The 17,555-nt window shown below is 44.8% G+C and overlaps 1 protein-coding gene across 1 annotated transcript; it reads right to left on the minus strand.

Moving 5' to 3' along the window:
- Window positions 1–316: 316 nt before the first annotated feature.
- On the minus strand, window positions 317–9,993 carry LOC127319741 (DDB1- and CUL4-associated factor homolog 1). The gene is made up of 14 exons (XM_051349709.2): window positions 9,555–9,993; window positions 9,287–9,377; window positions 9,090–9,206; window positions 8,828–8,997; window positions 7,940–8,735; window positions 7,477–7,574; window positions 6,962–7,385; window positions 6,256–6,855; window positions 5,985–6,167; window positions 5,426–5,878; window positions 4,819–4,929; window positions 4,317–4,435; window positions 2,774–4,232; window positions 317–1,162 (listed from the first exon to the last, which is right to left on the minus strand). The coding sequence occupies exons 1-14, from the start codon at window positions 9,839–9,841 to the stop codon at window positions 455–457; spliced, it is 5,616 nt and encodes a 1,871-aa protein (XP_051205669.1). The 5' UTR covers window positions 9,842–9,993; the 3' UTR covers window positions 317–454.
- Window positions 9,994–17,555: the final 7,562 nt, after the last annotated feature.

The raw sequence follows: 17,555 nt of genomic DNA on the forward strand, positions 1-17,555 counted from the left end.
GTTCGAGCCTCCTTGAAGGATCGCACATCTGCCCCTCTCCCCTCTTTTTATTTTCTCTCTTTTTCCAGATCATCCGGGGCGTAATTACGCCATCGAATAATCTTTGTAAAGTTTTTCCCCCTGCTTATCAATGAAAGCCAGAACCCTGGTTATTTCAAAAAAAAAAAATTGTACCTGATTTTTTTGTCCATCTCCTTCATTGTCTATACAGGAACGTCAAGGTAACTACGCACAGTAACCTTGGAAATTGCATACCCTGAAGTAACATTGCTAAATGAGAAAAAAAAATCTAAGCTCACAACATCGACACATCAAATTATCCAAAATTTTGAATTGACGAAGCAAAGTTTCACCAGCTTTACATACAACATCTAACGCCTCAGAGTTCATGCCCCATTACTAGATGTCCTCGCAACCGCAACCTAACCATGCAAAAATAAAACCATCTACTCTCTTACATAATCCAACCGCCTTCGTCGTCGCCGCTACTGAAGGACTCGATCATATCACTCTCATCGCCGTCCCGGCCACCCATGATCTCCAGCAGCCCACCTGCCACAGCAAAGTCGCCTTCATCAAACTCGGCATCGTCATCGTCGTTTTCATTCCCACTGTTCATATTCTCGTCATCATCGTCGTCACCGCCCTCATCATCGCTGCTGTTGCTTTGATCCTCATCTGAATCCGTGTCCCCCAGCGCCAAATCAGACCCAAGGAGAGCATCAACCTCCGAGTCATCATCATCGTCATCCTCATCCTCTGTGTCCCCTCCGTCCTCTGGATCTGAATCATCATCAGTCGGTCGTCTTCTGCCAACTTCAAATAGGCGAGCAGAGGAGAACATCTCGTCGGGATCATCCATCGCAACAACTCCAAGGAGGGAATCGTTGGGCTCAATGGCAAGGTCAAGGACGCCACGGTCTATTTGGACGGTTGCAATATCCGAGTACGTGACAGCATCGATCGTCCGAAATGCAGGGAACAGAGGATGTCTGACCCTACGAGTATTAATGGAGGATGTTACATCCTCAAGATTACGCCTGAGGATGGCATAGATAACATCACCCCTGCCATTAAATTTGATCACTGTCTGGTCCAGAGAAGGGACGCTCCTCAGAAGCTTAAATTTTCTCAGATCCCACACCTCTGAGTTTAGGATCACCTGCAAAACATTGTGGACAGAGATGAGAAGATAAGCACATTACAAACGAATTCCTCCCTACAAAATTGATAAGGTGTAAGTAATGTCCCCCGTCTTGCTGCTGCCTTTTAGTAGTAAGATCTAAGGGTTAATATTTGAATTAAGTTTGATGCAATGGTTTAGAGAAATGGCAGATTTACAGTAACATCTAGAAAAAAATACATTCATTTCAGCATTACAGAATAACGTACACTTCTAAACTTGCACCTACTTAAAAATAGGTAATCAAATGATTACTATAAGCAAGTACACCCACATGGATCTTGTTCCCAAGGCTATCACATTTTAAGGCTTTTAAGTGCAACGTAAACCCATTTGGCAATAATTATCTTACCACCCTCCACTTCTCTTACTATATTTAGGCATTTTCTTGCAGAATAATTAGTGAGGTCATTTATGTGGCTGGAAAGATAAGATAAAGCTGACTCATGAAAATCAGGTTGCAAATATAAGGCACGTTTGCTGAACAGCCTTAACCTAGTCACACTGTTGAACTTAGCCACAAACTTTGTTGTTTTCAGAAAGTGGACATGAGCTTGGCCTTATGTATCTATAACTTGTTATGCCCAGAATCTTAGAAGGTAGCACATCCAAAGTATATTCATAAACACAATTTCTTCTGTATACTGACTTAAATTTACATCGAAAATGGTAATGCAAGGAAAGTGGGGGGCTTGTGAGGGCAAAGAATGCATGCTGTTATACAAGTTTAAAGGAAACTATATGCCCTATATTTCAAACAGGGGGTGGAGGTTTCTTCATGGCAAAATTAAGGATTCAAGTGAGGAAAGTGGAGGCCTTGTGAGGGCAAAAAATGCATGCTGTTATACAAGTTTAAAGGAAACTACATGCCCTATATTTCAAACAGGGGGGTGGAGGTTTCTTCATGGCAAAATTAAGGATTCAAGTGAGGAAAGTGGAGGCCTTGTGAGGGCAAAAAATGCATGCTGTTATACAAGTTTAAAGGAAACTACATGCCCTATATTTCAAACAGGGGGGTGGAGGTTTCTTCATGGCAAAATTAAGGATTCAAGTGAGGAAAGTGGAGGCCTTGTGAGGGCAAAAAATGCATGCTGTTATACAAGTTTAAAGGAAACTACATGCCCTATATTTCAAACAGGGGGGTGGAGGTTTCTTCATGGCAAAATTAAGGATTCAAGTGGGGCGGGCCTGCCACTTATCCCGCAGGGCGTCCCACTGTCACAATCAACTTAGCACACAGGCGAGCATCCCGTCCTGCAGGGGCGGGATAAAACTGCATGCCTGCTTGTCCCGATTATCCCAGCTTGACTAGGCGATAGGCAGCGTCGCGCCAGTTTTTTCATTCACCAGGAACACCACGTTTTCAGACCACGGTCAGCGCATGCATGCTGGCTGGTGGTCTCCCGTGGGTCCCATGGGTCCCATGGGTCCCGCCATGTGAAGTCCCAATTATCCCTTTAATCCCGGTGGGCAAAGTCATGCGGGAAAAGAACATCCCATGTCCATCCCAGTTGCATCGTTAGGCAAAATTGGCAGTGCTATGAAATGGATAGGATAATATGAATAACTGCAGCCCAAGAAAAAGACTACCTCATTTCCAGCTGGATGGAAGCCACCACCGCAATAGTCTGTGAACTGGTCAAACTGATGGACAGGGTTGGGACTGCGTCTATCCCACAGGAACCCGTTCCACAGCAACATGTCATCTGAAGGACTGAAATGTATAATTGGATGTACATAATTACGGCCTGAACCAAGGCTTGAGTTATTGGGAAGCTGCATATCAATATTATGTGTCTGCACATCGTACAGTAGAACTGCCCGGCGAGTTGCATCAGTAGAAATGGCGGCGAATAAAGTTCCAGTATGGTTAAATCTAGCAGCCTTGCAATCCTCGAATGTGTGCAAAGGCCCCGTAGACACTGAGAAAGCATCCCAGAGCTTAACCTCATTTAAGCTCGACGAGAGAATCAGCTCATTTCCACCACCAGAAGATGCTGACTCCAGCGTTGTAACAAGATGTTGGTGGCATGACTGTGTCTCTATGATACCTGCAGTGTTGCTGTCAAATATTCTTAACTCGCCACTATGGTTTCCAGCTGCCACTCGTGATGCATCTTGAATAAAAGTCATGCAAGTCAACAGCGAAGACTCATCACGGCAAACACGGCATGGCCTGAACCTGCTGTATATAAATTGGCGATCCCTACGAGGTACTTGGATCCCACTAAACTCCCTGCTTATCTCACGACTTCCCATACGGGCAGTTACATTTGGTGGTGCACTGATGCTGCGGCTAGGCTCAGGACAAACATGAGGGTGCAGCAGAGAGACTGGTGGCAAAGTTGTTATTGGAGCAGGACACTGGCGGTGCTGATGTTTCAGGTATTGTACAACCAGTGAGTCCAGTGTCACGCGCTCTAAATTTCCTGATTGCTGATCATTTGCACAAAGATGTGGCGTGCCTTGAGAATCTTCAAAGTTCTCTGTGGAAATGTTGCTCCTTCCTGGATGAAATGCAGTAGTGGTCGGAGAATCCACCGCCACAGATAGGCCTCTGCGAGTAGGAGCAGGAGTTTTAAATACAGGAGATTGGCATGATTGATCAGTTATTGCAGGACGCTTTGCTGCTGATGCAAAACTAAGGTCCGTATCCGCAAGCTTCCTCTTAAGTGACAACGGCATTGGTGTTTTATGTGATGTCGCCGCATCTCCAGTAAATGAAAGAAAGGGTTGAGCTCGTTTAGAAAAACTGGGTGAGAAGACCATTGGCTTCTTTTTAGATGAAGGGACAACAGAATCTGATCTCTGGCCAGCTTGATCTGCGGCAGTCAATGTTTTGTTGGGCATAAATCCCTGCACACGGCCAGAAGGCCATTGTTGCTGAACTTGAACAGATGATGGTTCCTGAGCAACGGCCCCCCGATGGACAGATAGCACCACAGCAGTTGATTGCGAAGGTGCAAGGTCAGCCTCCTTCTGCAACATGGCAGCAGTAGCAGCCAAACCAGATCCAAGGAGATGTTCATGTATCAGTTGCATCAGTTCCCTACACACAAAACGGAAGATCGGCTGTAGGAACGTGGAGCTAGGAGAGTAAATGAAAGAAGGAAAACATTATACAAAGTCAAACCTGGAATGGTACGAGATAGGAGTAGCAGCAGCTATGCCAGCTCGCTCTATGCGCTTCAACGCTGGAGCAGCAGCATCAGTTGCTGCTAAGGTTGTTTCTTTACCAGAATTTGTCAAGACCTATCAGGAGAAAGAAAAAAGGCAATCTTATTAGTCATTCAGCCCATCCCTCCCACTTAAGCAGTGCAAAATCAAACAGTGGCATATTAGGCACAAATTAAAATCTTAAAATTAGGAGAGCCTGTCACATAAAACATGGAAGCAAGCATAGCTGGATAACATCAAAGGAACACAAGTTTTTTTTCCCACAACAGCGCCATTTTTAACTTTTAAGCACCACTCTGGTTATAAAATGTTCGCAAGTTACCATGGAATACTAAATCGCTAAAACAAAACAGCGTGCTCATCGACTTGATGAAGAGCAAAATACCAGAAAAAAAAACATCTATGTATATAAAATTCTGATCAGCTGAAAATAACATGAAATGAGAGTTGTTTCTTACCGCAATAAGCTCAATTGCCACTTGGGTCAGTTCATTTATCCATCTTGCATTATCACTTCCAGATGTCTGGGTACTGGTATCACGAATCAGTTCCGATAATTTCTTCCCTACCTGAAATAAGAAGTTAATAGTTAGTCACTTACCTAGGAGGCAACACGCAAAAAAAAAGATACCTAGGGGACACACGTGTAAAAAGAGGATGAAAGAAGTACATCACAGAGGGGTATTCACCAAATCTATTATTCACAACAAGGACAGGCTTGGTTACCCCTCCGTCCATTGCATCCCACAGCATTTTCACAGACCAAGTAATACAGAAAATGTGTGTGTGTGTGTGTGGGGGGGGGGGGGGGGGGTGAAAATGTTTAACCAACTGTCCCACGATTAGGTTTGAGTAGGTAGTGTGTTCAACCTAGTAAGGTTACATACCTCATTAACTACACTATTGATTTCTGTACAGGACATATATTTCAAAACAAGGCATGAGGGAAAGGAACAGACCCTATATGTGAAACAGAGGGTGTAATTGATAGCAGTTACCTGTTGCTGAGATAATAGCAAGAGAAAACAGATGAAAAGAAATGCATTGTTCTGCAGTCCACCATACCTGGAGCTTTGTCAGTATATGAGCAATTGCATCATCTCTAGCCAAGCCAAGCAGTACACGACAGGCAAGGGCTCGAATAGCATCAATAGCCACAGGAGGTGTAACCATCCGAGTACTAAGAAGCTGTAAAAGAATCTTTATACCATTATTGGATCTGACTACTTCTCGAGCTTGGCGATACCCTTGCTCCAATTGAGCAGCAAGACCAGGACCCCCAGCTCCTATGCCTAGCGATATTCTCTTATCACCAACAACTCCAGATGGCACTACAGGTGTGCCAGATTCACCTTGGTTCGCTGCTAGATTTCTTTCTGAAGTAATTCTTTCAGCATTCCTGTCCCTGCTTTCTGAATAACTCCCAGGTTGCTGATTGGCAGTTGAGGACGGCTTGTTGCTGATTGAAGGAGGGGGGCATACGAGATTGACAAGCACATTCAGTGCTGGACATATCACCTGACACACAAAGGCAGTAAAAAGGTTATTTATTTAGAAGAACTTTGGAAAATACTGCTGGGTTCGTAAAGCTTAGTTAATGCATAGCTGAGAAGGAAAGACTCACCTCAGGATCAACATAGCCAACAACACTGTTTGCTATATCAAGTAAAACGGTCATACCATTGCGGCTGTTGCTTAATGTAGCATGCACTATCAATTTGCGGCTGTATGGCATAAGTGTTATGATGTGAAGAACTCCAAATGCGTATTGAGCTAAGTCGTGAAGATATCGATCTGCAGGTAAACTCTGAAACAGATTGTTATAAATTAAAACATCTTACCTACAAACTTTGTTTTTCTAGAAAAGGGGACAAAAAACAATACCATATTTTTACCTGGCATAACTCCAGAATCGTTATATGACCATTGGAGAGCAAGAATCTATCCATCACAGGCCAGCGAGTTCTCACAAGAGCAGGTCCTAACTTTCTATCCCGCTGGATCTGAAGAAAAATAGCATCCATAGCCTCATTGCCAATGTCAAAAGGTTTGTAGCCAGCTCTTGCACTGGAAGTATTCCGAGCAATACTACGGATACTCTTGCTTGGCCGAATGGAATCAACAAGCTGGAGAAGGTGAGCTCTAAAATACTGACGCAGTGCAACACATGAATGATATGCAACCTGCTTTTCTGTCGCAGTCAGAACTTCAGCAGGTGATCGATCATTCCCTTCATTCGTATTGGAAGATCCTAATGCTCCAGAGTTGCCCCCAGACCTTACAGATGCCGCAACATGTAAAATACTCAGAAGTTTTTGCATCCCATCCTGTGCATCAAATGAATCCAGAACAGCTTTGAACACAAAAGCAGCAGCAAAGAATATGGCAGCATTCTTTCTAGCTGAATCTTGTGGGCATTCTAAGAGTTGAAGAGCTAGCTCAACCACATTGTTGAGTGTGTCAGATGAAAGCGCACAAACACGCTCCATGGTAGACTGCAAAAACTAAGCATGCTTAGCAATAAGATAAATGAACGACCAGGTGCAAATGACAACAAATCGGCATACAGAATGACCAGCCAGTTTAGGTTTATAAGTTTACCTGGAGGGAACCAAAAGTAAATAAGCACGCAGAAAGAGCAGTATATGTTTGAGTAATTCTAGGGACAGAGAAGATCTTCTGTATACCACCCCGATCAACAAATAGCGCAGCAAATTTCCGGTGGGCAGCCAGGGCACAAATTAGTTTAAGGATTTCATGAAGTAGAGAAACGTGGCCACATCCCTCCTGGTCTTTGATGACCCGTTGCAATAAGGCAAGGCAAACATCAACACCCTTTTCATGCAGAACAGGACCCAAAGCTTCGATATACTCTCCCAAAACCTGTAAGCACAGAATGCTATATTTTTCTCTAAGTTGCAAGAGCTGCTCGTAGTCAGGGAGAACAAAATCTTCCAAATCCTGGTCCGGACTGATTTTCACATCTTCTTCAACCACATGCACCTCCTTAACTTGGTCAGAGCTTCTGTAACACCAAATAAAACTCAGAGAAAGAACAACGAGATAATGGAAAGACGGGAGAGAGAGAGAGAGAGAGAGATAGCTTCTTCCATTACCGTGAAACACTAGTGGACATGGCAGCATCCACTACAGTACTTGCAGCCTTCTCAGCAGCTAATACAACTGCATCGCCATTATTTTCACTCTTCCAAACCTTCAAAACACATGCCATAAAAATTACCACAAATAGTGAAGCAGAAAATGAATAAGGGTTAAGTAACTACTAATAGTATTTTGGGAAGTCCACTATGTCTTTTCACATACTACCTCCATCCCAAGGCTTAAGGCCTATATTTTTTTCAGAAAGTCAAACGAAGTAAAGTTTGACCAAACTTTTAGAAGAATTTATGAACAAATATGATATTTTGTAGGTACCATATGAAAATATATTTCATTATCTATCTAATGATTTTGATTTTGTACTTTCCATGTTAATGATTTTTGATAAAACCTTAGTCAAACTTAACATAGTTTGACTTTCTGAAAAAATATAGGCCTTAAGCCTTGGGATGGAGGTACCTCTAAAGCAGCAGATTTCACAAGCTCAGCAGCAGCATCACCTGCAGCTTTCACAGCTTCCTCAGGTGCATTTGCAGATCTGGCTTCAGCTTCTGCAGCTCTAACTGCCTTCAGAACAATATCAGTTATATCCTTCAAGCCAATTATGCAATCCCTGAACCGGTCTTCATATTCTTCTTTAGAAATAAGAGTATAAGCCGCCTCAAAGGCTTCAGAGCTATTGTTCAAATTGATTGCTTTCTCTAGGACCTCGACCTTATCCTCATTCTTGTCTTTGCTAGCCCGATTTCCAACTCCCAATGCTGAGGTTGGTGATAAAGGTGTCTGTTCAATATCAAGCAACCTTTCACCTGCTTTGCTTTTCCCTCTTAATCGGGATCCTGCACGACTCAGCTTTTTCTTCAAGAGTTCATCTCTCAAGCTTTCACATGCAGGATGCTTTTCCCCATAGACTGACTTTGCATCTGAACCAGCTGAGCACATTAGCCCATCTGGCTGGGGCATGTCAACAGTGGCATCCATCAACTGTTCTCCCTCTGCTTGCCTCATCACAGCACCCTGATCAAGCACTTTTTCCAAAATTGGGTCAGTCGGCATTCCATCTCCATCCCTTGTTCCGTCCAATACCAAACTGTCTTGAAGAAGCCGTACTCTGCCCCTGTTATCATCTCTACCCTGAGGATGCTTGGAATCTTGCTGTGAAGATGTGACATCCCCATAGACTCGTGTTCGCAAGAAATGCATTAGCTTGGCTGATACCCCAATGTTCAAGATGTCTTCTACCAATTGCCCACCACTGGCAAAGAAAACAAATGCAATAATTAGATTAACAACAGTATCAAAAAGGCTGCTGAAAAATCTCATTTGGTAAGTCGTGGAATCAAATACCTATGCAGCGACATGGAAAGCAACCCAACAGCATATGTTCTCAGCATCTCAGTATCTGTGGGGTTTTCACCATTCCCAAAATGCTTCCAATCACATGCCTGGGCGTCTTCCCTTATCCATTTTTTTAGATTTTCAATAGTAGCATCTTCAAAAGCGTGCGGGAACTGGGACTGCAGACAAAGGCGAATCAAGTTAATACTAGAGAATGTAGAGAAGTGATGAAGATAACGCTGTGTGTGTGTGGGGGCAGTAGTTAACTAACCGCCAACGCATCATTGATGCTCAGGAGCAGCCTAGCAGAAGCACAGCGTACTGCCACGGAGTATGATGTATCCGACAAGAACTTACAGAAGACGAGGTCGTAGAAATCATCGTTATCCTGATAACACGAACTGTTACTTTTAGCAATGAACACTCACTCAGGTTACGGTGGTGCAAGCAGAGAAGCAGAGCACGCACCTTTATCAAATTCGCCAGCTTGCCTATTGTATGGGAGCCCCTCGTGTTTGCATTGTTGAAGGATGGATCATTTGCGCAGTCTTGCAAATGTCTGCAGACGCAGTACATGAGTATTAATTAGCAAAGAGAAACTCTACTACTACTACTACTACTACTTGTCTCTCTCTCTCTCTGGGAGAAAAAGGAAGAAATTATACTACTTGTCCCTCGGAGCAATCTTGCATCCAATCAACCAGGAAGCAGTAAGGGGAGGGGGCAGATACGATACCTAGCCTCCTGGTCCTCGCAGATGGTGGCGAGGGTGTGGATGAGGCGCGGGTTGGGGTCGGCCTCCTGCTCGAGGACCCGCGAGATCACCACCTGCGCGCGCTCCAGCAGCGCATCCGTCTCCTCGTCATGTTCCTCCTCCTCCGCTTCTTCCTCCTCGTCATCCTCGTCTTCCTCCTCCTCGTCCTCCTCGTCCTCCTCGTCTTCCTCCTCCTCCTCCTCCTCGTCGTCGTCCTCCGGCACGGCGGCGGCGGGGGGAACTGATTCTGGCTGCGGCTCATCCGCCATTAGGTTGAGGTTGCGGGGGCAGCAGGCCGGACGGTCTAGGGTTAGGGTTGCGTAGGGGAAAAGAGCGGGACGGCCCTGGGGGTGGGAGCAGAGGAGAAAGGGCGGCTAATGGTGGCTGGCGGTGGGGAAAGAGGAAGAAGAAGGAGAAAGATTGGAATTTTGTGGGGAAAGAAGAAAGAAGAAGGAGAAGGAGAAAGGCCCGTGCTGGGCTGAATTGGCCACCCGATGTCGATGTGCACTAGCTAGCTAGCAGCCCAAGGGAGGGAATGTCACACGACACGACGGCCTCCATCTGAAACGGCGACACCTATTCGCCGCTTATAGCGGGCGTTATCCGGCATTCCGCTCAGAGCGCGATAGGTTGGGCCGGCCCATTTAGCGACAACAGCACTAAACGGTTTTCAGTTGGTTTTTTTTATTCTGCCGGGTTTGGAAGTTTCTGGAAACTTCCGGTCTGGTTCTGATTCAGTGGTTTCTTCAGTTTTTTTTCGGTTTTACTGGTTTTCGTTTTTTTCGCCTTTTATGGTTTTCTCCGTTTTCTATTTTTTTACATTTTCGAAATTTAAGAAATGTTCAAATACAAAAAATATTCAAAATTAAAAATAGTTCAAATACAAAAAATGTCCAACTACAAAAAATGTTCAAATATAAAAAAGTTCAAAATTAAAAATTGTTCAAATTAAAAATTGAAATAAAAAGTGTTCAACTCTAAAAATGTTCAAATTTTAAAAATGTTCAAATTTAAAAAGTTATTTTTAAAAAATGTTCATGTTAAAAACTCAATTTTAAAAAATGTTCAAATTTAAAAAATGTTCCCATTTAAAAATTTAAATTTCCGAAAATATTCTATTTGTTTTTAAAACTTCAGATTTTAAAAATGTTTTCCAAAAGGAGAAAAAAAGAAAAAAATATATAAACAAAAAGGAAAAAAGAAAAGGCAATACCTTTTTGTTGGGCCACGTCGATTCGGCCCATGAAGACAGCGCTGCAGGCGGGAGGGACCTTCACTCCCGCTTAAAGCGGGGATTAGGGGCTCCCATCTGAAACGGCCGGCCTTCTCCTAGGAGGAGAAAAAAAATTTAACATAAAAGATATATTAACCATTAACCATCGGAGTACAAGATTACAAAGCTCAAAAATGAGCAAGAGCTAGCTGTTCTAAGTTGCACATAATAGATTCTAGATGGCGACATTTTGCACAGAAGATACCGAAGACTACAATTGGAGTTAAACAGCGATCGTTTGTCCGTCGACAGTTCGGGCTCGAACTTGCTGCAATTGCAATCTTCAAGGGCCTCTTTTATGCTCCATACCAGTTGATGCCCCGTGGGTGACTCTCCCAACAGTCTATCTAGCGTATGCACTTGAGGTTTGTGATTGAGCTGTAGATATTGAATAACCTTCACCGAGCTCAAACTTAAAGGGTCCCCGCTATTAAATCTGAGGATCAACAACGAAGGTGTTGTCATCCACCTCCGGTGACACAGCCCCATGGGCGGACGCACCATCCCTCCAGCCCGGGCCATTGCCCGGGCTTCACGCCCGCGCACCTCCTAATCTTGGCGAATTAGCAGCCTAATTTCACAGGAATTAACGATGGTTAAAGGTCAATGCCCGGGCTTCCTGCCACAATATTTGGGTCATGCCCAACGTCTGTCCTTTACTGGGCTTCAGTCTGTCACACGCTAGGCTTTCTGGGCCTATAATCGGCCGGATGCACCCAACAAGTAGGAGTTACATGACCAAATGGGTTGATCAGCCCCTCTGCCTCCTTCAGAAAAACAAAACAGCCTCTCTGCCTCCTAAAAACAATCAGCGACCTGTGCCCTTTAAAGTTTCCCTCAGCAACCTTCACAAAAAAGCGTCCAATTCATCTTTTTTACACAAATAATGTACATTTTGTGTATTTTGTGATAGTTATATGCGTTGAGCGTCTGTGACTTTTTTTTTACGCTTGCAGCTCGCCCAGGCTTCGATAAATTTCTAGGTCCGCCACAGCCCGAACAGCAAGGGAACGGCATCTTCAGAATGAGTGCCATCAATCAACGATGACCTTGTGCAGTAATAGAAAATAAGATAAGCTTGCTCACTTATGCCTATTGGACTGCCATTGATTGAATAATTTTGTGTGCAAACATAACAATACAATCATACTAACTTTGCTCCACTGGTTCACACAACTGACATTATTCTTGGTGAAATAGTTCAGACTTCGGGCAGCATGACCAATAGACCAAGAACCAGACTCAAAGATCTCCATATAAAGTTGATGCAAGGCTAAGTTGGTATACTCACAACTGGAGATCTTCTTCAGCTTGGGGGGAACTCCAGGATGATGATGCAGATGGTTTTCCATCTCATTATTTTCGAGCACATGACCATAACAATGAAGATCATCCTCAAATCGAGTGAAAAAACCCAAAACAGGGCCAGCGGCCCCCTTCTGGATGTGCAGGCACACAATCTGCAGCAGAAAACTCGAATTCTGATTCCAGCACGCTGGCATCTGCACGAGCTCCTCAAGGCCATTGCCATCAGCATAAAATTTAACTTGAGATATCAGGCGAACAACACCACATCGGATCGGACGGGGAGCAGGTTGTGTAGTAATAATCTTGCAATTCTTCATCTCCGGCCAGATATTGAACAAATAAATATCCAAGATGGAGTTGCGTATCTCAATCATAGTAATGATGCAGGACAAAGTCCAAACCTTGGCCGCATGAAGGAAATTGATTGGCTTGAGACCACACCTGATGTAGCTTCTCTCATGAATCCCCAAACTGAGATCCGACGACATACCATGACAACTGAAGGAGCTGGCCGCGTAGAATTGGACTTGATGTTGCACAGCAGCAGCCATCAGCTTTTCGCAGATACCCAGCTCGAAATCACCTCCTGTATCTAGGAATCCCAACGCGTTCTCAACCAGTGAGTGAGGAGAGATTCTTTGGCGTACTGGTGGAGACGCAACGCGGGGTGCATATGGCCCAAGGCGGACTATAAGCGGAAGCTGCGCCAGCACAGGATTAGAGCAAGCCGGTATCCATGCCACACAAACATACTTGGTCGCCGGAGATTGAAACTCCAGAGCAGCCACCATGGCCATCCTGTAGCAGAGTACGGACGGCGCCTCCCAGGGAAGCACCGGAGCTAAACCTAGCACCTCAGATCGCGAGACCTGGCCTCCTCCCAGCACCGAAGACCTGGCCACCATGGATAGGACAAACAGGGGGAAAAGGTGTAGGATAACGTAGCATAGAAAACAAAAATTTTCCTACCGCGAACACGAAATCCAAGCCAAGATGCAATCTAGAAGACGGTAGCAACGAGGGGATTATCGAGTCTCACCCTTGAAGAGATTCCAAAGCCTACAAGAGGAGGCTCTTGTTGCTGCGGTAGACGTTCACTTGCCGCTTGCAAAAGCGCGTAGAAGATCTTGATCACGATCGGTTCCGGCGCCACGAACGGGCAGCACCTCCGTACTCGGTCACACGTTCGGTTGTTGATGAAGACGACGTCCACCTCCCCGTTCCAGCGGGCAGCGGAAGTAGTAGCTCCTCTTGAATCCGACAGCACGACGGCGTGGTGTCGGTGGCGGTGGAGAAGTCCGGCGGAGCTTCGCTAAGCTACGCGGGAGATATGGAGGAGAGGGGGGCGGCTAGGGTTTGGGAGGGGGTGGCCGGCCACTTCAAGGGGGGCGGCCAGCTTGTGGTCTTTGGGGTGGCCGGCCCCCTCCCTTGGCCCCTCATTATATAGGTGGATTCCCAAGAGTTGGTCTCCAAGTCTTCGAATAAGACCCGAACCAAAAACTTTCCATAAGAAGGGGAAACCTAGCCAAGCTAGGACTCCCACCAAAGGTGGGATTTCCACCTCCCATATGGGGGTGTGGCCGGCCCCCTAAGGGGGAGTCCACTTGGGACTCCTCCCCCACTAGGGTTGGCCGGCCATGGAGGTGGAGTCCCATGTGGACTCCACCTTCCTTGGTGGTTTCTTCCGGACTTTTCTAGAACCTTCTAGAACCTTCCATAGAACCTTCCGCGACATTTTAATTCACATAAAATGACATCCTATATATGAATCTTATTCTCCGGACCATTCCCGAACTCCTCGTGATATCCGGGATCTCATCCGGGACTCCGAACAAATATTCAAACTCCATTCCATATTCAATTTCTACCATTTCAACATCCAACTTTAAGTGTGTCACCCTACGGTTCGTGAACTATGCGGACATGGTTGAGTACTCACTCCGACCAATAACCAATAGCGGGATCTGGAGATCCATAATGGCTCCCACATATTCAACGATGACTTTAGTGATCGAATGAACCATTCACATATAATACCAATTCCCTTTGTCACGCGATATTTTACTTGTCCGAGGTTTGATCTTCGGTATCACTTTATACCTTGTTCAACCTCGTCTCTGACAAGTACTCTTTACTCGTACCGTGGTATGTGGTCTCTTATGAACTTATTCATATGCTTGCAAGACATTAGACGACATTCCACCGAGAGGGCCCAGAGTATATCTATCCGTCATCGGGATGGACAAATCCCACTGTTGATCCATATGCTTCAACTCATACTTTCCGGATACTTAATCCCACCTTTATAGCCACCCATTTACGCAGTGGTGTTTGATGTAATCAAAGTACCTTTCCGGTATAAGTGATTTATATGATCTCATGGTCATAAGGACTAGGTAACTATGTATCGAAAGCTTATAGCAAATAACTTAATGACGAGATCTTATGCTACGCTTAATTGGGTGTGTCCATTACATCATTCATATAATGATATAACCTTGTTATTAATAACATCCAATGTTCATGATTATGAAACTAATCATCCATTAATCAACAAGCTAGTTTAAGAGGCATACTAGGGACTTCTTGTTTGTCTACATATCACACATGTACTAATGTTTCGGTTAATACAATTATAGCATGATATATAAACATTTATCATAAACATAAAGATATAAATAATAACTACTTTATTATTGCCTCTAGGGCATATCTCCTTCAAAAGGAGCCTCACTAACCCTAGATCTGATTTATTGGAGAAGGGAGAAATAACTAGCAACCTATATCTATACCTCCGGGCCTCCCTCCCACCCACCACCGGCCACTATGGCCGCCGGCGGCAAGGAGGAGAGAGGCCGGAAACAGGGAAGAAAGGAGGGCTCAAGCGGAGGGGGAGGTCGCCACGGGGGCAGATACTATAACAAAACTACTCCGTATATGTCTGAACCGTCTAGGAGGAGAAATTCTGAAAACCCTCAAAAAAAATTCTGAATATCGGAGGAGGCTAGGGAATGAACCGATCACTTTAGTCCGAGTTGGTGGATAAAAGGTTCATCTCCTGAATATCGGAGGAGGCTAGGGAATGAACCGATCACTTTAGTCCGAGTTGGTGGATAAAAGGTTCATCTCTATATATACCCTAGCTCAGCCCAAGATTATGAGCCACACTTAGTTTTTCCTTCCAAGCACAAGAGTTGTATGTTGGTTGGCTTTCTCTTCTTATGCACAAGAGGTTAACACTTAAGTTTTATCTTCCTTTTTTCCTTCTCGATCGAGGTTAACAACTTCATTATTTCATCCTTCATTGATAAAATGCATGTGTAGATGTACATTGCTTCACTAGTCATGATGTTCTGTAATGGTTTTTGATGTATATAATGCAGATGAGTCGGCAATGGATGTACGTTGATCGACGCAGTGACGAGTACATTGACGGCCTGAAAAGTTTTCTCCGTGTGGCCGTGGAAAACAAATGGGGAGGTTTTATGTGTTGGCCATGTGTTGTCTGTCAAAATAAGAAGGATTCCTCTTCCTTGGACACCCTTCACATCTACCTGCTTCAGTCTGGTTTCATGCCCAACTATAATTGTTGGACCAAGCAAGGAGAAAGAGGGGTTATGATGGAAGACAATAAAGAAGAAGAAGAGGATGATGACACCTATCATATGTTCCCTGGTGATGAGGGGATCCCAGTAGATCCTCGTAGGGTGTTGCCCGATCTTTCACATCGAGAACCCGGGTAGATAGAATCTCCCAACAACGCGATGAACGCAGCCTGGGAAAGAGGGACGAATCCATCAAGCAACGGATCGATGAATGATACAACTCAAACCTGAGCTAGATAATCCTTGATGAACACAAGAACCTTCGCAATGGATCTTATTACGAACTAGATAAACGGCAGCGCCGTACCCCCGGAGGGATGATACACATGAACACACGCAATTGTTTTAACCTAAACTTGTCTAACCCCAAACCCTAGCCGTGCCAGCCCTTATATGAGGGGGTGGCCGGCCAAGCCCTTGTGGGCTTGCCTAACTTGGTTTGGACAGACCCAAACCAAAACTAACTCGACTTATTAAAAACCCTAATTGGCCCATATATGACCATTCCATAAAATAAGATAACTAGGCTGGTGGAGTCCTGAAATTGGGCTTCACATCGGCCTTCATGCCCATATCATCATGTGGTATCAAATTTCTGGGTTGCTCACAGCGAGGTTGTGTTGATCGATCTTATTGGATCGGTTTGCATCGGAGGAGATTGGCTCAAGGTTGAAGGAGGTTGGGTGGAAGAAGATTGGTGTTGTTGTGGTGCAGTTTGCCTATCATCCATGGTTGTTCTAGGTGTCAAAATCGCGAATTTTGGTGTTTGGAGTCGGGAAGAAGAAGGCAGATCGCGACAAGATCCGGCGCCCAGACCGGTCGACCGGCTCCTGGACCGGCCGGGCCGGTGCCACACCCGGCCAGAACCAGCCCCCAGGCAGGTGCTATTCGTGCCAATTCCAGGGGCTTCTGCCCTCCAGGCCGGTGCCCAAGCCGGCATGACCGGGCCCCCGGCCGGACCGGTGATGTCTACGCACGCTTCTATTCCTGTAGACAGTGTTGGGCCTCCAAGAGTAGAGGTTTGTAGAACAGCAGCAAGTTTCCCTTAAGTGAATCACCCAAGGTTTATCGAGCTCAGGGAGGTAGAGGTCAGAGATATTCCTTTCAAGCAATCCTGCAATTAAGATACAAGAAGTCTCTTGTGTCCCCAACACACCTAATACACTTGTCAGATGTATAGGTGCACTAGTTCGGCGATGAGATAGTAAAACACAGGTTGTATAGATGGTGGTAATATTGCAGGAAGTAAAGATGCAGTAAACAGTAAACAAGCGATGTTTGCAGTATTTGGAAATAAGGCCTAGGGATCATACTTTCACTAGTGGACACTCTCAACATTGATCACATAAAATAAATAAATGCTACACTCTCTTGTTGGATAACAAACACCATTCATTGTGTAGGGCTACAAAAGCACACCTCAAGCCGGAGTTAACAAGCTCCACAACTTCATAAAGGAAACACACACGATGCGCACACTGTCACCGTCACACCGTGGAGAGTGAATCTGGAGTTCATATTAAAGTAACCTCTAGAGTGTATAATAGTGCTACTCTGGATAACTCTCCTAATGGAATCACTAATCGTGTAGTGGCTACAAAAGCTCCGCTCAAAGTTTATCAAGTACTTGACAAACACCACTCATAGGGATATCCACGTCAAATCATAAATCCAAGATAATATATTTATCATAGTGATAGTTAACTTCATAATCTACAAGAGATCACAATCATAACCTACGCCAAGTACTACATGATGCTGTTATCACCAGAATTTGACCGAGTCAGAGGTGGGCCG

Source organism: Lolium perenne, chromosome 2 (assembly GCF_019359855.2).
Source record: "Lolium perenne isolate Kyuss_39 chromosome 2, Kyuss_2.0, whole genome shotgun sequence".
Classification (NCBI taxonomy): Eukaryota; Viridiplantae; Streptophyta; class Magnoliopsida; order Poales; family Poaceae; genus Lolium; species Lolium perenne.